Here is a 25,821-nt window from a genome sequence, read left to right as displayed (position 1 = left end):
CCCTTAATTATAGATAAACAGGTACGGTTAGCTAATTCGTAATTAATTATTACGAAATTTTTTTGCTACTCAGTCTCGATGTTCACGTAGAAATAGATATATGGATTTGCACACGTAGAAATAGCATTATGGGGGCCTTCGCGTGAAAAATAGATAATAGATTCGGGGAAAATTTATTTATTATTTATATTAACAAGAACAAATTGACAAGAGATAAACGAAGACCTTCAAAATATTGCTTGTAATTCGCGAGGAATCGTCGCATTCAATTTTAGGGTCAGTACCAAATACGGTCAGTAACTATTGTTTACTTGAAATAAGATTATTAGGTAACGATATCTAGAGGAGAAGAGAATCTTTTTTATAAGGTGAATTACTGTTTGACTAAAAAAATATTTATTCGACTGAGAAATGGTCGTCCTACTTGGAAATTGTTTCATTGAACCACAAATATTATAAAACTTGGTGGCGCGAGATAACTTATGTTCTGATATTATTCATTAACCTTATGTTCGAATATTATTTATTAACCTGAGCTTGGAGAACTGCCAGATATTTAGTCAAGCACCCAACGAAGCTCCGTATATGACACATGATTTTTTTATATAGTAGTTCGGGTTAAGACATGTGTAGACAAATGAGCCCACCAGCCCGGGCCTATACTTGAAAAAAAAAAATTAAGAGATCGTAAGTTCATCTGCCAATCATTGACGGCCTTTCAATCAAAATCCACCAATCACAGACAAGTAAATAGAGCGTAAGTACTTACGTTCACTTAGCGAATTTTTGAAAGTATAGCCCCTGATCTCTGTCAGAAATATGACAAATGAGTCGCCCTCGGCAGTGACTGCACTTAACTCGCTGCTCGTCGATAAAAACTGCATATTAAGGGTAAACTCTACGATTTTAAGGATTGATTACCATTGAACGCCACAAATGTCATGTAGACCAAAAAGGTCAAGCCGAAGCCTAGAAATGTCATGTCAAAATGTCAATCGGCCATCATAAAATTGAGATATTCCACCTCATTCATTGACTCCCGTATCGGTATTCTAAGCTCAACAAATATAAATACACAATTTTTATAGATCATTCACAACTAAAATAAAGAAAACTTGCTTCTTTTTTAATAAACAATCAATTGAACTTTTGAAAAACTCTAAACAAACTAATAATTGAAAATTGCGTAACTAAAACCAAGTAAAAAAGTATGGAATTAAAAAGAATCCGCCGATAGAACATCAACAATTGAAATACCTATTCGTTGATATAAATAAATAAATAAATAAATAAATACTTGGATTCTTTCTACTGCACAGATAAAATTCTAATAACAATTCAAATTCCTATTCGTTGATATTATTAAATAAATAAATAAATACCCGGATTCTTTCTACGGCACAGATAAAATTCTCTTAAACTTGGCCGTATGCAGCAGCAAGCAGCCGTCCAGCTCAAGAAGCATTCTAGGCTACACCAACGTCAATAAATAGAGACATTCATCCTTTATACATATTTTACAAACAATCAGCGGGTTAGAAAATTGAATTAATAGTAGAAAAAATATCAAACTTCTGAATGCTATGGACTTGCGATGGTGAAGTCTAGAGCATCGTACTAGCGACCTCGCTTCTCGTGCGCATCAACACAAAAATAAATCCTCGTTGTTGAAAATAAATATTTAATGTGAATTAATGAACAAATTTAGGCTCCTGTGTGGATGTACATTTGTTGGTATGGTTAGTGATTCTGTTATTTTCTCGGTATTGTTAACATGTTGTTGATATTTTAGTTTTTTTAGATTTTCAGGAACTGACCCCAACAGCCTGACCCTTAGCCTAATTTTCACAACAAAGCTCGACTTGCACAAATGAATAAGCATATAAATATGAAAGAATAAATAACGTTCTCAACACCAGTTCATTTATTTAGATAATATATGAAATAATAAAGAAATTATAATCCGTATGACACGAGTGGGCAATGAAAATCGATGATTTGCACTTTAGAAAAGACGTTCTATTGCAGCTATCGGGAGATCTAGCAAATCGTAGTTATATTTTTGAACAATCTTAAAAACGGCTGGAAAGATAGCTCTAAAATAACCAATATCCTACAATATTTTCGTCCAAATCCAGCCAAATGCAAAAAATAATATCGTAACGCCCACCCCCAACCGAAACACTCTTTTAGTAATCGATCATAGGTCAATGAAATGAACCGATAATTTATATTCATAGTGACATATCTTATGGATCAAACGGCAGATCAGAGAAGTGAAGTCGCTGGTACGAAAATAACTAAATTCACTTGCACCGCAAATGTAGGAGCATCGTTACGGTAACGACTAAACCATTAGTATATCTAGTCTTTTATTTCTGCAAGTTTAAATGAAAAAAGACTTTTTATTAACAATTTTCTCTTTTGTTTTTTCAACGAGTCGATTTCAACTTGTATATTAAAACAAATTTACTTCAGTTTCCGATTTCGGATCAAATCTCACTAGATTCGATCTAGTTATTTATATATTAATTTTTATATTATATATTATTTATACATATTTTAATATTCATGTAGGTATGTATACACACACAGATATATTTAATGAAAGTGATACATTTAAAAGGTAACCTTCAAAAGAAATAGCTACGCCTTGAGTCAGATAAATGAGTTTCTCTATAAACTAATTACGGCGAATGTATGCACAGAATTAATTGGTTTTCTTATTGAATGCTGCGGAGTTTTAATTTGTATTGCATTGCTAGAACTAACGGAGCGAATACGGACGACAATAATAGCTAATTTTTGAAACATGAAGAAATATTTAATGACATTTATTTGGTTATCCTTGGAACAAGCGCTTATCCTAATTAAATGTAAATATGTTTACCTAGGATCAAAATGTACATTTTCAGTTTATGATTGCGAGGAATATTTGATAATAATAAACTATTTGATAATTACTGGAAATAATAAAAATAAAATCAATAAAAATCGGCAGTGCAATAAAATTAAATGCATTGCGGAGTTTGTTGAGCATGACAGGAATTTGGGACTGCAGCTGTTAGGGACGTTTCAAAACAATAAGAAGTTTCAAAATTAATGAAGCTCTCATAAATAATGAATGTGTAAAGACCAGTAAATAATGTTAATTATAAGATGTCAAGGAACACAGAGGGCAGGGAGAGGCGGGATCAGAATACGGGTGTGAATCGAGATTATTGCTCTCGAATATATGATGGTATAATTGCTTTATTGATGAACTGACACAGGAGAAAATATGCCTGACCAGTTTGACACAGAACAAGTGCTATTTCTTTAGGGGATTAATTTGATAATTTAGGATGGTTGCCAGCCGGGATGCTACGCATGAACTTAAGTAAACAAGTCAAAAATTGGGGTGCAAAAAGAACTTTACTTTACACTATCCTGCAGCTCGTGGCTACTTTGGACATTAGTGGGTTGAATACTACGAGGCGTAACGATCACTTATTTACCTCAGAGAAAATTCAACATTTAATAGTATTGTAGCTTCAACCAAATATTTTTAAACCTTACACCCACAGAGCGCATAATAAAAATATAAATGGAGTATCGCGCAAATTCTATTTTCATCGTGTTTAGATATTTATCTTTTCTGGTAGGCTGATATAGGCTGATTGAGCTTGCAAATCTATCGTTGATTAGCAGACCGAGTTACGAGTTCGTATTTATTTCTTAGAATCTGGTCCGGAACCCGAGGGCAGCGGCTAATTAGCTCGCAGTTTTGACCCTTTTCGTTTTCTCAGTTACCTCCCTCAGCCAGCATTTCTTAGTTCGGTAATACATAATTTAGGGCATGTTAGTTGACCTTATTTGTGATATTGTGTCTAATTCAATGTATCATATAACATTTTGATTTTATGATATTCTTTATTTGCACATCCCTTATAATAGTAATACTGTACATTAACACCTCGTCCACAATTCAGGTAAACTCAACATGCAAGGCTCTATATATTTTTAAGAGGGGTAACGATGGACACATATAAGCCGAAATTTCTAGAGATTTTAGATACTAATGCACCGTGGGTTCGAATCCGGTGAGATATCTAGAAATTTTGGTGATAAATGAGTAGTAGATTGAAATAAACGGCATCCTCTAGATATTTCAGAACACACGAAATATGTAACAAATGTAAATAATAATTTTAACTGCGATGCCCACTTAAGGTTAATCATGATTTTAATTACGGTGCATACTCTTAATGTTTTGAGTAATAAAGGATCAAAGCAATTATCCCCGAAATGGGGCAAAGGACTTTCTCCTTTTAATGTTTGCGAACTCAAAATTATTCAAGCAAACGACTTTCCCTAATTTCCTGCCGCAGGTCGTTCAATTTAAACGAAACCTACAACGTCTTTGAAGTTTAAAATCGAGTTTTTATTGAAGTTTTCTGTTTCTCTTTATCGGTTCTCTCTAGTGGTTCTCTTAAGAAAACCTAATTTGCGCTTCAGGGAGTCTGATGAACCGTGACCTGAGCCGAGGGCCTCTCTTTATCGGTTCTCTCTAGTGGTTCTCTTAAGAAAACTTAATTTATGTATTGATGTATATTCACTGAAGTGGTTCTCTTTTAGTAGGCAATGAAACTATATCGCACAACCAGAGGGTATATAAAGTGCCTTAACAAACTTTGGTAAGAAGCGAAGTTCTCGTAAGCAGTTCAAAAAACCGAAACTTGAAAATTGGTTCTCTTGAAAGAATGGGGACCTGTGCATTGGTTCTCCTGAGTGATGTGATGAACCAAGCCCCGAGTTATTACGGAGGATGCAGTGAACCACGTCACATGAAGAATGGTTCTCTCGTGCGATGTTATGCACTAAAATATGAACCGTGGTTCTCAAAAGACGGAGTCAGAAGTTAAAAATTAACCAAATTATAGTTCATGGTAAAATAAATAATAAATTATAGTTCACGATGCAATGAAGAACTCATTACATTAAGATAATAATTAACTAATATCAACTGGTTCCATGAAGTTATTATTCGATTTTAAGTCGTTTTTTTGTATCTTTAAATTAGGACAAGATTCTAAATTTGTTAAGAACATAAAATCATGCACTATGTCATGAACCGTAATGAACCATAAATCCTGCCCAGTCATTATTATGTATTATTATAGTAAGAAGTATAATTTTAAAATCTAACAATAATTCGAGCGCATTTTCATGAATAATTTGACTTAGATCCGATAATTCCCACTGTAACCAAAATCCGTAAGTTCAGACTGACAGAGCGCTATTTAAATGGAACGCTGAAGCCCTCATCACGAGCCCTCGTTACGGCTGAACACGAACCGCTTGCCCTCATTACGAGGTCATTAGGGCTCATGTCGTTAGTCTCCTCTAAATAATCAGGTTCACTAAAATATCATCATTTTATTGTATATTGATATTTTAATTAGGCTTGAGAACCGTTAAATACATAATTGTAATATAAGTACATAGTTCAAAAAATTAATGTATGCTCCGAAAATATGTGGGAATAATGTTTATTTTTTATCAGACTAATATGCAGATAGTTTTTAATATCTCGAGGAGTTCTTCTAAGTTTAAGAATAAAGGCTAAAACTAAAAAAGTTGCATAAAACATTTTACTGAATAGAAGTCCTAGATAAACAAAATAGAACGTTTCGGGCTATGCCCATCATCAGCTAGTAAAGTACATCTGGAAATACATGGAAATCAATTTTAGTAAATAAATTTAGAAAATGATAAGGAAAGAAAGGAAAAAAACACAACTAATTAACCTAGAATCGAAAGAGGAAAAGAGCTGGATTGGTTATTCAATTTAGATTTAAGTTTATGGATGTAAAGAGACTCTAAAATTCGTTAATCGGTTTGGCTGCTAGCGTTACAAAGAATTTAAACTGATTGATGGACACGGGAGGAGCAAGTGAGCACTGTTCTGTATGAAGTCTGACTGATGAATGAGGCGGCTGAGCAAGTGGACGCCCAGATAGTTTTTATGCATATACTAAGTAAATATCAGCAGAATTCGAAATTATTCTGTTTCGACAATAAGGAAGCATGTCTCCAAAATCACGAAAAATTTTCATTCTTACTAGCCTTAATTGCAAAACACGTTCCTTCTATAGTGAAGCTCGAACCTGTGATCCAACATTATTCTTCTTTTCAACATGAGCTGAATGGTTCTCTCTCACAGTAATAACATTGATACCTCAGTTCTCAAATTACTTTCTAGGGCCCACTTAAACTGAACTGTTTTTTTATTATAATGATACTCGTACGTGAGGGCTTATACTATACTTCACTGCTCAATTGGACGGATTATTTTGCTATTAACATGCATTTATTATACTCGAGTTGCCACTTAACTTTTCATTATTCATATTTCACTGTTTCTGCAATAAATATTCTGTTACCCTACATAAGTTCTAAATAAATTTCAGCGGAAACTATTAAATTAGCCGCGACACACACAGTTGTCGCAGTGGGCACGTATCAAGCAAGCTCCCTAGTTCCCTTCATTTTATCGCCTGAACTTGAGAGGTTTTCAGTCGAGGTTTGCAGACGGAGTTTCCTTCAGAAAACCACGAAAGAATTTTCTCAAACGACGCCACTGGGACCAACTTTACGACGTTTCTGCTGCAGCTTCTCAGGCACACGCTGCTCTGCCAGCTCTGCCAGCTCTGCAGAGTTTGAGGCAGCATCACGCTCTGGGTCGTGACAGATGAGAATTTATAAAGTGGTTTACCACGACGTGACAGAGAAAATTCGTACTCGTAAATCTACGCTGAATATGGGGAAAGTTTTCAGTAATTCTGAACTTGGAAACTGAGGAGAAAGTATTAAGATAATCAGTTGAATAATAGTGGGATATTTAAATAGTTTGAACATAGTTAATAATTGTCAATGGTTTTGTGAAGCCGGCAATATCTTTGTTGCGTCGTGCTTATTTCGTGGATTATGGCAATTACTTATTATATTATCACTTATTATATACGATTGGTATTCTGAAAATAAAATATGTATATGCCTAAAATTATTCCAGATATACACTCAATTAGTGACCGCTGTTTGCATCTATTATACCAGAACCCAACATGCATAATTCAGCTCCGTTGGTGCCTGGCTCTCCTGAATGTTGTGGCCTGAAATTAAATATTCTCGTTTTATTTATTCGCTAAATTCTACGTTCAGTCATGCTAAATTTTACGTCCAGTCATGCTAAATTTTACGTTCAGTCAGGCTAAATTTTACACTCAGTCAGGCTAAATTTTACACTCAGTCATGTTAAATTTTTAAATTTTACGTTGAGTCGGGCTAAATTTTACGTTCAGTCATTCTGAATTTAACGTTCAGTCATGCTTTATTTTACGTTCAGTCATGTTTTATTTACGTTCAGTCATGCTAAATTTTACGTTCAGTCAGGCTAAATTTTACGTTCAGCCATGTTAAATTTCATTTTCAGTCATGCTAAATTTTACATTCAGTCAGGCCCAATTTTACGTTCAGCCATTCTAAATTTAACGTTCAGTCATGCTTTATTTTACGTTCAGTCATGTTTAATTTTACGTTCAGTCATGCTAAATTTTACGTTGAGTCAGGCTAAATTTTACGTTCAGTAATGCTGAATTTTACGTTCAGTCATGTTAAATTTTATTTTCAGTCATGCTAAATTTTACATTCAGTCAGGCCAAAATTTACGTTCAGTCAGGCTTAATTTTACGTTCAGTCATGCTAAATTTTACGTTCAGTCAGGCCTAATTTTACGTTCAGTCATGCTAAATTTTACGTTCAATCAAGCTAAATATTACTTTCAATAATGCTAAAGTTTACGTTCAGTCATGCTAAATTTTACTTTTAGTCATGCCAAAATTTACGTTCAGTCATGCTAAAATTTACTTTCAGTCATGAAGTAGGCTTGAGGAGTGACTACACCCTGGCTAAATTAGCTCATGATCACAGCTGAACAATGCATAAACCTTCTTAAATAAACTTGCAAGACTAGTTAAACATTTTCATTATTTATAATGCATCGTCCTCCAAGTTCCAGACGCTACGATTATATTGCAGGTTCATGCACTCAGAGAAACAAGGGGGTCTTTGTTCAAAAGATGACGCATTTTCTGCCATAGGGTTTATCATCCTGATGCTCACAACCGTGATTAGCCCCATGCACCACAGCCGTGGTTAGCCTAATCCTATAGCAGTGTCAAATCCTTCATGCAGTTGCTAATCCTGTATGCTGTTGCTAATCCTATATGCAGTTGCTAATCCTGTATGCAGTTGCTAATCCTATATGCAGTTGCTAATCCCGTATGCAGTTGCTAATCCTATATGCATCCTGCAACGATGGGGTCAGTGGAGTCACTAAATGACGCAACAAGCTGCAACCAATCAGCTAATTGCCAACTATGAACTTTGCAAAACGTTCGCTGATTGGTTCAGGTATTGGTATATCATCGGCTGCAGTTTCATCCAACTCCAGCTCGAGGATAGAACTCCGTAATTAATTGCAAATAAATTAATTCCCGCATAGACCTGAAATACTTTTAGACTTTGGAGGTAAACATAAATAATACTATCCCCTTTATTTAAATTAATCATACATCCATCGTTAATGAAGATAAGAATGTTAAAAAGTTCAATATTTGGTTGTATATATGCACATATATTGTAATTTAATAGAGAGCTGTGGTACGTAACGTAGCCTTGTAGATTTTACGTTTACTAAAATAATCATAATTTTATACAATATATTATAATTTTATATGTTATTTTAGTTTTATACTAATAATTCCATATAATAAATAGATAATATAGTAATTATTGACAGTTTTTGGTACATTACTATGTCGCCGAATAGTTACTACATTCCCCTCAGTATAGGTACGGTAGTTCATTGGGGTTGACGTTTGCTTAAATAATTTTATCAATTCAATAATTTTATCATTTTCATAAGCTAGTGCACCAAACGCGCACAATCAAACGAGTCTCTTCCTTCAACTCAGTTAGTTTGCCTCAATGATTGTTCCACTTTTGCACATCGACAGAAGCATTAATTTCTCAACGACTGTATAATTAGTTTGCTCGTCAAAAGTTATTAAAATTCTTACATGACTATTAACAAATTTAATCACTGGGTGACTAAAAATAATTTACCCGCATGTTAGTGTGGAAGTCAAAAATGTGATTTAGTTCTAAGCCTCGGATTCATAACTTACCGACAGATCTATTCCAATTGAATAACCATATAGACATATAGTACCATCATTAAGAAGTGGCTATATGCTCATCTCCCATTCACTATTAATGTATGCATGAGCCGCGTAATAATTTAAAGTGTTACCGTCTCTCACCGCACCGACGTGTGACGCGCCTCCTGATTTGAGTGCGACATGCCGCGGCCGTGATTGGCTGGAGTTCCAGCAGCTGTCGGTTAAATGTGACGTTCTGGGAGTTTCAGTGACCGTACTACTGAAAATAGTCACGAGTTCGTAACTACAGCAGTCAATGTGTGATGGAATTTCAAGCTAAACCCACCAATCACAGACGAGAAATCACCCGCTACGTGTACTTTGGCCGTGACATGCTACGTGTACACTGGCCGGTGCCTTCAGTAGCTCTGTTGTATTAATGTATAGTTCACAGTTCATATTTTATCTGAACCATAGCCTAAAGTCATCCTAGTGCCTTTCTATATGGTTTTTGAACCAAATAGTCATGCTAACGCGGAACGCCTCTGCCGGAATTTTTCGATTTAATTCGATCATGTGCCCGTTATATCAATTTAATATACGCATGAATGCTATTGAAAGAATGATTATGTATGCGCTTACAGAGTATACTAGCAAAATGGAAAAATAATTGGAAATAACAGGCTCAATTGTTATTTATTGGCACCTACAATCCTAGCTCTCCAGTTTACCATGCATATCGTTTTCTAGAATATTATTTTTTGATAGAAAAACTATTTCAGGATGCTCTTCAACAAACCACGGAGAGGAAACACTGTACAGTCTGTACTTTGTACACATGGTTTTAAATCGAAATGGCACAAATTATATTCATTCGGCAAAAATTATTTACGAAGTTACAAATTATTAGCGATTGAATCATTCAATTGGGCATTGATAAGTTTATCATTCGTAAAAAATTCCGCAAGGGCTCCTTCATCTACGTGTGTACATAGTAGGGTAACATGGGGCAGCGAGCCCACTGCGGGTCACGGGCCCATAGCGGGTTTCTCGCTAAGTATGGCAGATATTGATCCGTGTTCTCTTTAAACAAAACAAAGAACCACCTCGTATCAATTAAAACTTCGTCAAAATTTTAGTTAAAAAAAAGTGGGGGGCGCGCTGCCCCACGTTACCCTATCTACAAATGTTCCTATTGCTACATAGCAACATACTCAGACTGCATGTTATAGACTTACTGTCACTTTCTTACTGAAAAGAGATAGGGTGGAAGTAACAAAGGATTTCATATTGAATGTACGTAACATATCAATTAAATAATGCTACCATGCATCATCAAGTTGATAGCTCTGTTTACAACCACTTATACGCTAAAGGTTTCACGTCAACTTAGGCAATCACCCAAAGTAACCACTACATACGATACTTGAGTTGCAAATCAGCAGAAACTGCACCCAGGCTGTACTTACCTCGCGACTCGTCGATAAAAACTATATTACCAGTGAACTTTACGATTTATAGGGTTCGATAACCATATAATAATTAATGGGTTGATCTCGTAAAATTTTGTGACTCAGTTTTGTTCGTAAAATGGATCGTAGAGGGAAAATTTTTGAAAATTGGTGAATTTTTATCTTGTCACGCTTCCTCAATTGTTAAGTTTCGGTACCTGACAAGTAGAGCGTGGCCATACAGTTGTAAGCACTGGTCTTAAAAAAAACTCACACGCATACATTCTACGAAGGTCAACGATCAATTAATTAAGGAACGTGTCGCAATTTATCATGGAACACCTGGGTTGTGTAATTAGTTCTGAAAACTTTAATTATTGAACATAATTGCATCATGAAGAATTTACGCATAAATACGNACCTAATCGTTCATATTAATAAATAAATGAATACCCGGATTCTTTCACTGCATATACAAAATTAATATAATTTTCAGCAACGCATTATAATAATTATTCATTATTATAATGCATTCAACATCGAGCAGCCGTTCAGCTCAAGAAGCATTCTAGGCTACACCAACGTCAATAAATAGAGACATTCATCCTTTATACATATTTTACAAACAATCAGCGGGTTAGAAAATTGAATTAATAGTAGAAAAAATATCAAACTTCTGAATGCTATGGACTTGCGATGGTGAAGTCTAGAGCATCGTACTAGCGACCTCGCTTCTCGTGCGCATCAACACAAAAATAAATCCTCGTTGTTGAAAATAAATATTTAATGTGAATTAATGAACAAATTTAGGCTCCTGTGTGGATGTACATTTGTTGGTATGGTTAGTGATTCTGTTATTTTCTCGGTATTGTTAACATGTTGTTGATATTTTAGTTTTTTTAGATTTTCAGGAACTGACCCCAACAGCCTGACCCTTAGCCTAATTTTCACAACAAAGCTCGACTTGCACAAATGAATAAGCATATAAATATGAAAGAATAAATAACGTTCTCAACACCAGTTCATTTATTTAGATAATATATGAAATAATAAAGAAATTATAATCCGTATGACACGAGTGGGCAATGAAAATCGATGATTTGCACTTTAGAAAAGACGTTCTATTGCAGCTATCGGGAGATCTAGCAAATCGTAGTTATATTTTTGAACAATCTTAAAAACGGCTGGAAAGATAGCTCTAAAATAACCAATATCCTACAATATTTTCGTCCAAATCCAGCCAAATGCAAAAAATAATATCGTAACGCCCACCCCCAACCGAAACACTCTTTTAGTAATCGATCATAGGTCAATGAAATGAACCGATAATTTATATTCATAGTGACATATCTTATGGATCAAACGGCAGATCAGAGAAGTGAAGTCGCTGGTACGAAAATAACTAAATTCACTTGCACCGCAAATGTAGGAGCATCGTTACGGTAACGACTAAACCATTAGTATAATATTCATCTACCAGCTACACGACCACACTTCATCCACACATCCACACAACTATACAACAACCACACCGCAACGCAACCCAGTACAACCTCAATTCTGCCTTCTCCACACAGAGCGGGGACAGAAAATCCATGCACCGTAAATTCTTTGAATAACGTCGACGTCGCGGCGCTATTCGCCAATGATTTAGCCTCCTTTTGATCGGGCAGGACGACTGGCAAGGATCCAGCCGCAGGAGGAGAATGAGCCGAGGATAAAGTATCGGAGGATCGAGCACTCTTGGCCTCGGCACTTGTATTGCCGGAGCTTCCTTTGGTGACGCTATCTTTCATGGCAGGTTTTCCGTTACTGAGAGGCGCTGCTGACTCGCCGCCGCCGCCACCGCCGCCGCCGCCCGATGATGTCGTGTTTTTGTGGTGGATGGCGGCCGGCTCCTCGTCTGGAACACGAGTGATCAGTGACGTGTGGTGAATGACGAGTAGAGAGCGATGGTAACATGTAGTGGGTGGTGACTAGCATGTAGTGAGTGATGAATAACATGTAGTGAGTGATGAATACCACGTAGTGAGTGGTAACTAGCATGTCGTGAGTGATGAATAGCATGTAGTGGGTGGTGGCTAGCATGTAGTGAGTGGTGAATAACATGTAGTGAGTGATGAATGACGTGTCGTGAGTGTTTAATTACGTATACTGGATGATGAATAGCATGTAGTGAGTGACGAATGACGTGTTATGAGTGATGAAATGACGTGTGCTGAGTGATGAATGAAATGTGTTGAGTGATGAATGATGTGTTGGGTGACTAATGACGTGTGGAGAGTGATGAATGACGTGTGGTGTATGAACAGTGATGTGGGGTGAGTGATATATTGATGAGTGGTGAGTGACATAAGTCTGTGGTCCGTGATAATTGATATGTAGTCAGACACATGATCGTTGTGAGTGTTTATTTACGAATGGTCTGGCATGGAAGATAAATGACGAGTGGCCAGTGGAGAGTGACATGTTTTCAGTGGTTGGAAATAGAAATGTAGAACCAACTAGTGGCAAATATGTTCGAACAACAGGCTTTAACGTTAATATTTCTAATGTAATTTTAAATATATAGAAGACAAAAACTATGATTTGCTATGCAAATCAGCAAATCATGTACGATACACGTCATCACGTCACACAAAACACGATACATGTAACACAAACAGAAAATAAAAAAGAACATTCATCAGACCGGCCGAGAGTATGTACCTATTAGATAACTGTGTTATTTCTGTTATTTTGAAAATATATTCAAACTCATCATTAAAAACATTATCATCTATCGTCTTCTCAAGTGATTGTTGGACCAAACAATAAAAATAATTTAGCTTCCTTCCAAAAAATGAGGAAATCCACCAATTCGTTCACGCGACAAAGACTAAACTGCGGAGGACCTGCAACTCTTCCGCTTCCAATAACAAGGAATTTGTCAATGACGAAAACACCGGACGCCACTCACGGCACAGATTTAAAATCAGACCACGAGTTATTGGTGACCAATCGTACATTGGTTTCAACCAATTTTGGACGTACCGAAAATTCTATTTGAGGATCAAAAAGCAGTTTTCGTAGAAAAGACCTAAGCGATGTGATGTGCTCGATTTTTTTTACTTAAAACGACCATGTTTTGGGAGGTCTAAGAGTTACACTAAGGCTGTGAGTCAAATATTCGTCAAGTTTATTATACAGACCTAAGTTAGGTCGGTTGATCTGAATGATCTATACAACTTCTTTATTACGCGGGTTGTTTCACATTTGGGCACAGTTTTCCATTTTTTGATGCCGAATTATTGTACTCTTGCGAAAAACGGATATAGATACAACTATTCCGGAGCATCGGAAACTTTCTCAGACCTACATAGTACAAGTCGAGCAGGCCGTTGAAGTACAGGGCCTGTACTTCAACGGCCTGCTCTCGCGAGTCTTTGTCACCAGCGCTAGGAGGAAAAAAAACATTCCCTTTGTATTTTGACTTGCACGTATCCACGATGGAAATTGTCATTGAAAATCAATACTATTGAACTTATTATCATCACGAGCCCATTTTCTGGCATGTGACAGCGCTGGTGTTTGATACGGAGGCTCGAACGCTCGACGTCCACAACGGGAGGCCGTAAAACGGGAATCTTCCAATAAGACTCGCAGTAATGGAATCAGACTCAGACTTGCAGCAATGGAATCAGACTCAGACTTGCAGTAATAGAATCAGACTCAGACTCGCAGTAATGGAATCAGACTCAGAATCGAAGTAATGGAATCAGACCCAGACTCGCAGTAATGGAATCAGACTCAGAATCGAAGTAATGGAATCAGACTCAGACTCGCAGTAATTGAATCAGACTCAGACTCGCAGTAATGGAATCAGACTCAGACTCGCAGTAATGGAATCAGACTCAGACTCGCAGTAATGGAATCAGACTCAGAATCGAAGTAATGGAATCAGACCCAGACTCGCAGTAATGGAATTAGACTCAGAATCGAAGTAATGGAATCAGCCTCAGACTCACAGTAATGGAATCAGACTCAGACTCGCAGTAATGGAAGGAAAGTGAAATTCACAATAATGAAATCAGATTTAGACTGGCAGTTAGGGGCGAATTTTTATTCTGCTTCGTGTTTTTTCTATAGCAACACAACAAGACCAGTCGGCACTTCCTCTACAACATGTTAAGCGCTGATATCTCAACAGCACATACTCAACCCTTCCTTCTGTACGCACTCATAATCTATCCCTCACTCATACGTCCCCTCCCTCTCCCTCTCCCACTCTCCGCCCTCCCTCTCCCACTCTCTGCCCTCACTCTCAAGCACGTGCACGTTGACTGAGCTGGGTGGGGCAGTGGCGGGTTGACACGTGTAGTTCCCTGAGTGTGCAGCGCCCACGCCGCTGATCAGCAGCCTCGACACCGACCCTCCGCCGCCGTGACGCGTCGCTACCGTCGTGCCTCGCAGCCCTGCGTCGTAACTCAGCAGCTGCGCGGGAGCAGGTTACGACATGGGTTACGACATGGGTTACGACATGGGTTACGACATGGGTTACGACATGGGTTACGACATGGGTTACGACATGAGTTACGACACGGGTTACGACATGGGTTACGACATGGGTTACGGCATGGGTTACGACATGGGTTACGACATGGTTTACGACATGGGTTACGACATGGGTTACGAAAAGGGTTAAGACATCGGTTACGACTTGGGTTTCGACTTATGTTGCGACTTGGGTTACGATTTTGGTTACGAATTTGGTTACGACTTGGATTACGACTTGGGTTACGACTTTGGTTAAGAGTTGGGTTACGACCTGACACGTGTATAAGGAGACTCGTGAAGAGGTAACGTTACGACAACCTCTTCGACTTGTCATTATAGCATGCATATTTTACGAAACAGTTTCTTATCAAAACAGTGTAAAATAATTCTGAATATTATTGATTTTAAAATGGACTAGATCATCTTGGTTTTACGTGGTTTCAACATTATTTACCCCAAATCTTTATATTCCCCCGAGATAAAATTTACTCAGAGTGCGAGGTTGAAATTTTAATTATGTTTTCAGCAAAATGCAATGTAATTATTATTCATTGAAATGAAGTAATTTATAAAATTGAAATGAAGTACTTATTAGCAACGATTCAATGACAGTTTCGGAACAGAACGTTCGTCCGCTTCCTGATTATAATAATAAAAATTACATATACGTAATTTGAATGATTAGGCACATTTATTTTGGAATACATTTTTCGAGCAAGCGGAGGTTAATTAGACTTCTATATTTTCAGCATTGGCAGACGCTTTCGTGTTTTGTAGCTATAGCCTAGAGTGATGTAGCTGATTAGCTAGCATGTGTCGTCTGACTCCTGTAAAACACATTGGTGTATGGTAGCTATAGCCTAGAGTGATTTGAGTGCTTAGCATGTGTTTCGTCTGACTCCTGTACAACACATTGGTGTATGGTAGCTATAGCCAAGAGTGATTTAACTGCTTAGCGTGAGTCGTCTGACTCCTGTACAACACATTGGTGTATGGTAGCTATAGCCAAGAGTGATTTAACTGCTTAGCGTGAGTCGTCTGACTTGGATTCAACACATTGGTGTATTGTAGCTATACCCTAGAGTGATGTAACTCCTACAATATTCATTCAACGCCAAACTCCCCAGGGAAACCACCACACTTGGCTAAATTACACGCCTGGCTTCGTATAAAGAAGCTGCAGTGAAATCTTGGATTTATAGGACAGCAACTTCAGAACATTTCAATTTAATGAACTTTTTACGGCCCAAAACTCTCCTGGTTATTGAACAGCGCTGAACGTTAGAAAAAAAGCTCGGCTTAATGTTCGTATTCTGGTAACCGATTTTTTTTAATTTCGTTAGAGAAGTTTTAGGAAAAAACATTCAAAATGAAAAATTTTTCCAGCAATTTAATCACACGCCGTTTATTTGAGGGAAATTCTGTAATGTCAGAATTTATTTTTAGTACACATGAAATATTTTGTACATAGTACATATTTTTTGTACACAAAAATATACCAAGACCTATTCACTTAAAAAAACACATTCATTTCTCTCATGATATATAACTCTTTTGTCCCTCAAAGCAGGACTTTTCAAACGCTTGTCTAGGGAACGAGTTTCAAAAATTTCCGAGCACTCATTTTCGTAAAAAAAATTCTGTGTCGGGACAACATAACGCACAGCAAAGTCGGTGGAATTAGTTACGGCGAATGTGAAAAAAAAACGCTTGACGGTTGAAAAATTTTCCGTAAAACGTACGATTTATCCGAAAATACAATTAAAAATCAATCAACTTCATACAAACAACTATTGTATGAGCTTATGTATATAAAAGAGGAAAATACTAAGGCAGATGATAATACGAATTTGCTCTAAGGCTACATATGATCGTGTTTAAGTGATAAGATCAATTTTTATTCATATAATCAATATTTAGTTGAAACATTGAAATTTGTTGAAGATATAACGGCTCATTGATAACATTGCGATTCGTTAATAAGATCATGATGCACGGATAAGATTCAGATATACTGATAATATCCTTCTTCACTGATAAAGTAATAATTTATTGTAAATATCATGCCTTACTCAGAAATGTAATGCATAAATAATACAATAATTCATGCTCTTATGACGCGGTCAGGCCATACATAGTGCACGACTGTAGCCATTAACATAATGAGTACATCATAAAAGTATTTTATTAAATACGATTCTAGGAGATACAATAAATACAGTAATATATTACAAAATGAAATTTTATTTGATCAGCGACTATAAGGTTTTAATAGTAAGTTTTTAATGGAGAACGAAGTATGCCATAAAATTAACACACAAAAAGCTGGACTAAAGAATGTACGTGTTTACGAATAGCACGAGGCGCCAAAGCGGCGAGATCTTCTTTCACTGAATATAAAAAAACGATTCAATAGTGAATGCATTTTTCATTAATTTTTCCTCGTGGTACCAGAAGATGTTTGTCACTTGACCTTGTCCTCATGGTACCAGAAGATGTAGGGCACCTCACCTTGTCCTCGTGGTACCAGAAGATGTAGGGCACCTCACCTTGTCCTCGTGGTACCAGAAGATGTAGGGCGGTGGTTCAGGGCTGAAGCGCACCACACAGGTCAGGTTGAGCGTGGACCCAGCGTCGAGGTACAGGTCGGGCCCACCCAGTACCAGCGTCGTGGGCTCTGTGGGACAGACAGCATCAGCCATATCCTGGGCGGTGGCTCCATTAGGGGATATTGGCAATATTAATGGATGTTGGGCCTATAAGTGGATATTGGGCCCATCAATGGATATTGGGCCCGTAAATGGATAATGGCTCATCAACGGATATTAAACATATTAATGGGTATAAGCCTTATCTTGGCACAGTTGCTCATCAGTGGATACTGGACATATCAATGGACATTGTGCACATAAATGGATATGGGATAAATCAGTAGATATCGTAGATATAAATGGATACTGGACACATCAATGATAAATAAAAAAAAATGAAGGTAAATAAGAAGCTTCTGCAAAAATGAACATAAGGACGACCTAAAAAACGTACATCGTGTGAATATCGTTCACTTTCATTACCGAACAGATTTCAATATTAAATTTTAGATTAAAAGATACAGGAGAATAACAACAACGGATTATTATCGCCGTGTACTGTTTTATTATCAGATTAATAATAATATTTTGTTCAAATGTTACAACATATCGAGCGCCCTCGAACTACTCGTAAACAAATATCAAATGCGCTGAATAGTCAGACATTTTTAGAAAGGTATTGTACTGATATGATGTTGTACTGCTTTAATATCTTCTTTCTTTACAATCTTCTAATATATAAATTATATTTTCCCTCGGCATTATTGTATGGCATAAAATGTAATCTTGGTTCAAAATTTTGTTCTACACGTTGTGATAACGTCGAAAATTTCATGATTGTTAGTAGCTTCAGTTGTTGCTCACGTGGTTATTGCAGTTACTATACTTGAGATTGTTGCGGAAAGATCCTGATATATTATTATATTTCTGAATCATGATGTTGTAGCACTTATTTTTGTATGGAAATACAGTAGTGGTTTTTAGTGATCTTTTTCCAACGGGATTTGCTGTTTTTGGATGAAGTTAAAAGTTTTTAAGCTACCTATTTTGAAGTTCCAGTCACCAAAATACTGTCAACTGTGAATCTCTATATTAAATATATTAAATGATTCTGAATAAATTTGTATTGGACGAAAATTTATTGATCAAAAAGAACGAGCACACACTTCATAATTGTTCACTTTCGGACACTTGCCCCTAAATCCGCGGCTTGCATTGTTTGAAATAAAAACGTTTCAGGAGAAAAGAAAATTTTGGCGAGCGTCATTCGAACTTTCCAATAGGATTCTGAAATTATTTATTATTCTGAATTCTGATCCAAGAAGAAAAACAATGTATCAAAATCCTGAAATTCTTTATTTTGTTTTCACATAACGATTGTAAATACAAATATTAGTCCTGAGAGTGATCAAAGATCAGAGTTTATTTTCGAAGATGTTGATAGTGCCATCAGTTGTTTTTTTCATTTTTTTCAAAGTACATAAATTAAATCGAACTATCAAATTTAGAAATTCGAAGTAAATATGAGTATTAATGGAAAATTCAATGTAACATTTTATTAAGTAACATTTTATTTACATGTTATCCAAATAATATTACTCTTGACCACATCACGAGCAGAGAGCGTGCGTAGCTCTGATACGTTAACTCTTTTTGCCATGCCAAACTGGGTATGGATTAACACCACAAGAACAAAAGAAGTGCTTCGCTATTTGGACATTGCCCAACACATTTCTGTGAGTGAGCTCAAACTGCTACACCCACTGAACAACCGACTACAATTTCCAAGAGGGCAGTCAATTTCCCTCGCAACATGAGGGATTCTCGGCGAGGGCGATGACATAGGAGAGTATGGGTGTCACTGATGCTGCATTATACCCGGGCTATCAATGGCCAACGATAAATCGGCCATGATAAGGCGGTATGTAAACTTCCATAATGGATGGTGGCTTCTAAACATGGATTAACCCTCAGAGCACGAGAAGTAAACCCGCCGCCATCACGAGGGTAAATACGAGGTAAAGCACGACCCTCGTTCTCGGTCAGCAGAGATACAGCAGCAACATCATGTCTAATGCTACAGCTGCAATATCCAGTCTCTTTCTACAGCAGCAGAATCCTGTCTCTTGCTACAGCTGCAATATCCAGTCTTGCTACAGTTGCAATATCACGTCAATTTTACACTCGATGGCCGTAGGGAAGATAATAAATCGTAAGTTGTGCCAGAGGCGCTCGTCGAGGAGCGTTAGTAAACGACAGCCTGGACTACGTTACCTGCACTACGTTACCTGCACTACGTTACCTTCACTACGTTACCTGCACTATGGTAACGTTACCTACGTTACGACAGCCTGCAATACGTTACCTGTACTACGTTACCTGCACTACGTTACCTGCACTATGTTGCTACAGCAGCAACATCCAGTGTCTTGCTGCAGCTGCAATATCCAGTCTCTTGCTACAGATGCAATATCTTGTCTCTTGCTACAGCAGCAATATACAGTCTCTTGCTACAGCTGCAATATCCAGTCTCTTGCTACAGCAGCAATATCCAGTCTCTTGCTACTGATGTGATATCCAGTCTCTTGCTACAGCAGCAATATCCAGTCTCTTGCTACAGCCGCAATATCCAGTCTCTTGCTACAGCTGCAATATCCAGTCTCTTGCTACAGCTGCAATATCCAGTCTCTTGCTACAGCTGCAATATCCAGTCTCTTGCTACTGCAGCATTATCCAGTCTCTTGCTACTGATGCGATATCCAGTCTCTTGCTACAGCTGCAATAGCTACAGCTGCAATATCCAGCCTCTTGCTACTGCATCAAATCCAGTCTCTTGCTACTGATGCAATATCCAGTCTCTTGCTACAGCTGCAATATCCAGTCTCTTGCTACTGCAGCAATATCCAGTCTCTTGCTACTGCAGCAATATCCAGTCTCTTGCTACAGCTACAATATCCAGTCTCTTGCTAAAGCAGTAATATCCAGTCTCTTGCTCCCGCTGCAATATCCTGTCTCTTGCTGCAGCAGCAATATCCAGTCTCTTGCTACAGCTGCAATATCGCATCTCTTGCTACCGCATCAATATCATGTCTTGCTACACCAAAATATCCTTTCACTTGCTACCGCAGTAATATCCTGGCTTGCTACCGCATAGTCCTGTCTCCTACTACCTCAGCAATTTCCTGACTTGCTACAGCTGTAATGTCACGTCAATTTTACACTCGATGACCGTAGGGAAGAAATAAATCGTATGTTGTGCCAAAGGCGCTCGACGAGAAGCGCTAGTAAACGACAACCTACCACGTTACCTGCACTACGGCAACGTTACCTACGTTACGACAGCCTGCACTACGTTACCTGCACTACGTTACCTGCACTACGTTACCTGCACTACGTTACCTGCACTACGTTACCTACACTACGTTACCTGCACTATGTTACCTGCACTACGTTACCTGCACTACAGTATCTATCGTCGCATAAGAATAAAAAGAAATGAAGCTTTAATTGTCAGCACTAAAATCAAATTAACTTAAAAATTGAACTTGCAGATCAATGTTGATTTCTCAGTATTTTGATTGGCTTCCCTGGAATGTGAATCAAACCAAACACTCACCGAAAAGTGGTCAAAACGGGGATCTTTTGTTATATAAGAGCGAACAATAATTTATGGAAGCGGTTCGAATAGAAAACAAATAAACCTCATCAAAATTAGTCGTGTTCAAAGATGTTACTAGAAAACCATTATCAAGTGCAATAATTAAATACAATCTTGTAACATCGCTGCCAGAGACAGAATCACGGCCGAGTAGAGCACCGTAGCTACGATATAAATTTCATTCATTTATTGCACTAAGCCTGGCAATCTGAGTAGTAAGCCTGCAGATATACGATAAAATTCACGGCCTTCATGACAACTGTAAATTATAGAAGAAGGAAAATTCTAATTAGTTAATCATTATGGATATAATGGAATATATAATCATATGGAATGCTTCTTGCTAGTGCTTGTTCTGACTTATTAACGTAACCCATTAACGTTTGGCAACCCAAAGAACGCAAAAATCGGAATGCAACTCTCTGAACGCTACCTTCCGAAAGTAACCATTGGAATGCAACCCTATGAAATCAACCCCAATAATTATCTGAACAGACAAGCCCCAATAAAGCATATTCACGCACAAATAATTGAAAAAAATAATTGGGCTACGCCACTAATTCGAAAAAACAATAACTATTTACCGCCACTCAGTAAAAAAAAGAAACTATTAAATTCACAGCCACTCACCCACGACGGAGAGCCAGACGGAGTGGCTGAGTGGTGGAGTGGTGGATACCTGACACTCATATTTGCCAGCGTCGCGGTGCTGCACGTAGTGGATCTTGAGTAGCCAGTCGTCGGAACCCTTCTGGTGAACCGCCTTGAACCGATCGTCACTCGTGTACGTGAACCGTCCCACCGTCAGCAGGTGCAAGTCACGGGACCGTATCCATGATACCTGCAATAGTGTAAACCACTGTCAGCAGGTGCAGGTCACGGGGCCGTATCCATGATACCTGCAATAGTGTAAACCACTGTCAGCAGGTGCAGTTCACGGGACCGTATCCATGATACCTGCAATAGTGTGAACCACTGTCAGCAGGTGCAGGTCACGGGGCCGTATCCATGATACCTGCAATAGTGTGAACCACTGTCAGCAGGTGCAGGTCGAGTGACCGTATGCATGATACCTGCAATAGTGTGAACCACAGTCAGCGGGTTCAAATCCCTGTATTACAGAAAATTTACATGGTAAATTATTCCGTTGAATTAAAGGATCAGGACCCGGTGGCATATCTAGGATGCATGCTGACATTCCCCATGTAAATTATGCCTGAAAATTGAATTACCCGAAAGCACGCCATACCTGTCATTAAATAAACTTTATAATCATCGTAGCGGCATAATCATCTGCTGGTGAGCGCAAAAAACATGAAATCATCTAATTATTGCAAAGTGATGGAAATAGTGAACTAATATCATTTCCACTGCAAATTATTTAAAATGAAGTGATGATTTCTCTCGTACTTATATCATATTGGGAATTGAAAACTTTGTTCTAGCATTTGAACTGAGACACGCACAGTGAAACTCAGTACCACACTATTTATAAACAAATGCCACACACTGTAAATATGTTAGTAATGCAAAACACAAATTTGAAATGATATTATCGGGACAATATTGAATGCAAAACGAACATTAGACGAGTGGAAACATTTTCCTTCAAATTTTGGATTTTGAGTTTTTCCTGTTTTATTTTAATCAAGGTCACGACCTGATAAACCAGAATGATTATTCAGTTTGATTTTCCTAGCACAGAGCTCTGAGAGTTTGATATGTAAATGCTGGTTGTGAAAACCGTAGACTTTTCCTGTCGAGTTTCCGATCCGCGCGGTCTGCCGAGAGCATAGCAACATGAAAAGATGACGTCCGAGTTTTCTCCGTCGGAGAGAGTGAGAGCATTTTAGAAATTCAACAAAATCCTTGTTTGCAGGCTCGTGCTTTTGTTCAGGAAATAACGCACAGAAATTCATACGTGTGGGCTTAAATACGATGAAACATTTTTCATATCTTTCTGTATTCAAGGTTATATTGGACTCAAGGTTCTCTTGGGTTCAAGGTTACTTTGAATGCAAAACTATTATTCATTTCTTTACGGTATAAATAAAATACAACGATAAAATAAATATCCACAAAAGAGTGGCATTTGAAACTATTGGTTTAGTTACACAACGCCAAATAAAACATTGAAAAAACGTACTGCAGTAATGAAAATGATACGAATTAAAAACATTTCACCCTGCTAAACAAAATATTTTTTTAAATTAGTTCATTAATTTCAATTAATAACTTTGAATTATTTACTTAATTGCATTAATAACTTCGCTCGCGTCTAGAGACGAGATAGACTAATACAAGTTATTGTATCGACATTCCCGGGCCTTAAAGAATAAACTTAGTAAAATTTAAGTATTGAATTCATCAGTGAATTTTATGGTTAATCAGGCTACGTTTCCAGAAAAGTTTCCCATCGAAAATGCTGCCATATTCAGAACTAAGGCGCAAATCTGCAACAACTGCAATTACTTTCAAATGTATTATCTGTACACTGACGAGGATTTTAGAGTGGAAGTAACTGGTTGAGTATTGCTCAGAAGCTGAGTTAGTATTACTCAGTAACTGGGAGAGTATTGCCCAGTAACTGTGTGACTACTACCCAGTATATGAGTAAGTATTAGTTGAGAAATCAGAATATATTTTAGTAAATATAACGTTGCTTACAACGATTAATTTCCTAATTGTAAACCTTGTTTTAGTTCAGTAAATGAAAACTTATTTAAAAGCAAGTCCGGTAAATCTTAAGAAATTCTATTAAGCAAAGAAAATACAAGCTACACACAAAGACGATAGGCAGGTTGCGTCTGCGGCTCATGAATCCTTTGGTGCCGTGAACTTCGAGCCAAAATATACTGCATAAACAAAATTCTGCAACGGCAAGGAAAAGACACACAACAAAAATTTGCGAACATTTTTACGGTGCGAACGACGACTTTTATTTCGTCCCTTTACATAGATATAATGGCTCAGAGAAGAAAAAAATGAACACAGTAAAAGTCAAAATAATAATTATAATAAAAATTAAATAAAAAAATAAAGAGAAATGAAGATAATTCCGTCAAGTTATTTTTCTCGTAAAATTGTCAGTAAATTTTTGAGAAGAAATTCGACGTAAATTTTATGATGTAATGTAAGGAGCGTGTTAAATCGATGTTGATAATGAGCGTTACAGTTGAAAGGTGAATAAATTGAACGATTTCAAATTTCTTGAATAAATTTATTGCTTGCTTGACATTTATCAACAGACTCTTCCATAATGTTCAGCTTTACTTTATAATAAATCTCAGAGTCCCGGCATGCCGACACATTACGAAACTTCCGCAGGTCCGGACAAAGTCTTGGAATATACGTCGGATCTTGAAGCTATGGAGCGCAAGATTGGCTTGACAACATTCTCGCCTTTCTGATGTTCGGCCAGGAATTTAGAGTGAAAGAAGTTAGATCATGGGCGGAGACTGCATACTTAAGCCTTGTTACTATGAATAAACTTGCCTTGCATTAACGCACTGCAATTTTCGAGAAGCTTTTGCAAGAATTTAGAATGCCATAAGAAAGAATATGCCGACTCTTTAAATATAATAAGCGACACAAATGCGGAATATGCCGACTCTCTAACATTTTATATTTGTAGTAACAAATGTAACAAAATTTGAATTAAGTAAATAAGGAGTACTTAATAAAAAATTTTATGATTCAATATTTATTTTTTAGGAGTGTAAGATCTCCCATATATACCTCGTGTACAATTAAAAAAGATTTTTTTCTGTTTTTAGTGCTTAATTTCAGTAATGAACATGTAAATGTAAATAATACAAGAATTGTACGCACCACAATGAAATTAAACTAAAGGGCAAGTTAGGCAATTACGTGTGAACGAATAACATGTTAAAATCAAGTGCATATTTTAATTATTTTATTGAAATAATTTCAGCACCCCGCTCAAATTTTACTTAATTTCAATAAATGAGTTCTCTGTTTTGTGGTTAAAAGTCTGCTCACGGATCTTGAGTTGAATAATTCAGAAGGACGTGAACAGAATCTTTAAATAAAATAGCTGGCAAGTAAATATCAGATAAAAAAATAATTTAAGAACATGTAGAAAAATCTAAAAAAATCCCTCGATTTCAGAGATACTCAATGTAAAAATAAATTAGAATTTTTCAGTGTGATAACTAGTGACATCGAAAAAAACTGGGATAGTTGTAAATAAAACGTGTGTGTTTGCATTGGAACGACTCGGTGCATCGGACGACGACTCGGAGACGGAGGACGACGAAGGCGGCGCATCAGCGTGACCTTGGACTGCGACGTCCTAAACTCATCATAAGGTCATAAGGTCATAAGGAACATTTCATCAGGTTGAGCTTGCAAAATACTGC

At 37.2% G+C, this 25,821-nt stretch overlaps 1 protein-coding gene across 2 annotated transcripts; it reads right to left on the bottom strand.

Moving 5' to 3' along the window:
* Positions 1-793: 793 nt before the first annotated feature.
* On the bottom strand, positions 794-22,280 carry LOC108680591 (the record flags this gene model as incomplete). 2 transcript variants are annotated; one of them, XM_047884038.1, is given in 5 exon segments in its annotated part: positions 794-2,353; positions 12,110-12,557; positions 14,956-15,127; positions 17,740-17,867; positions 22,070-22,280. In XM_047884038.1, coding segments are annotated over 4 exon segments (945 nt in total), but the record flags the coding sequence as incomplete, so codon positions are not given.
* Positions 22,281-25,821: the final 3,541 nt, after the last annotated feature.

Source organism: Hyalella azteca, unplaced genomic scaffold, assembly GCF_000764305.2.
Source record: "Hyalella azteca isolate HAZT.00-mixed unplaced genomic scaffold, Hazt_2.0.2 contig14370, whole genome shotgun sequence".
Taxonomy (NCBI): Eukaryota; Metazoa; Arthropoda; class Malacostraca; order Amphipoda; family Hyalellidae; genus Hyalella; species Hyalella azteca.
Note: the sequence above shows the minus strand (reverse complement) of the source record. Positions and strands in the feature narration are given on the sequence as shown.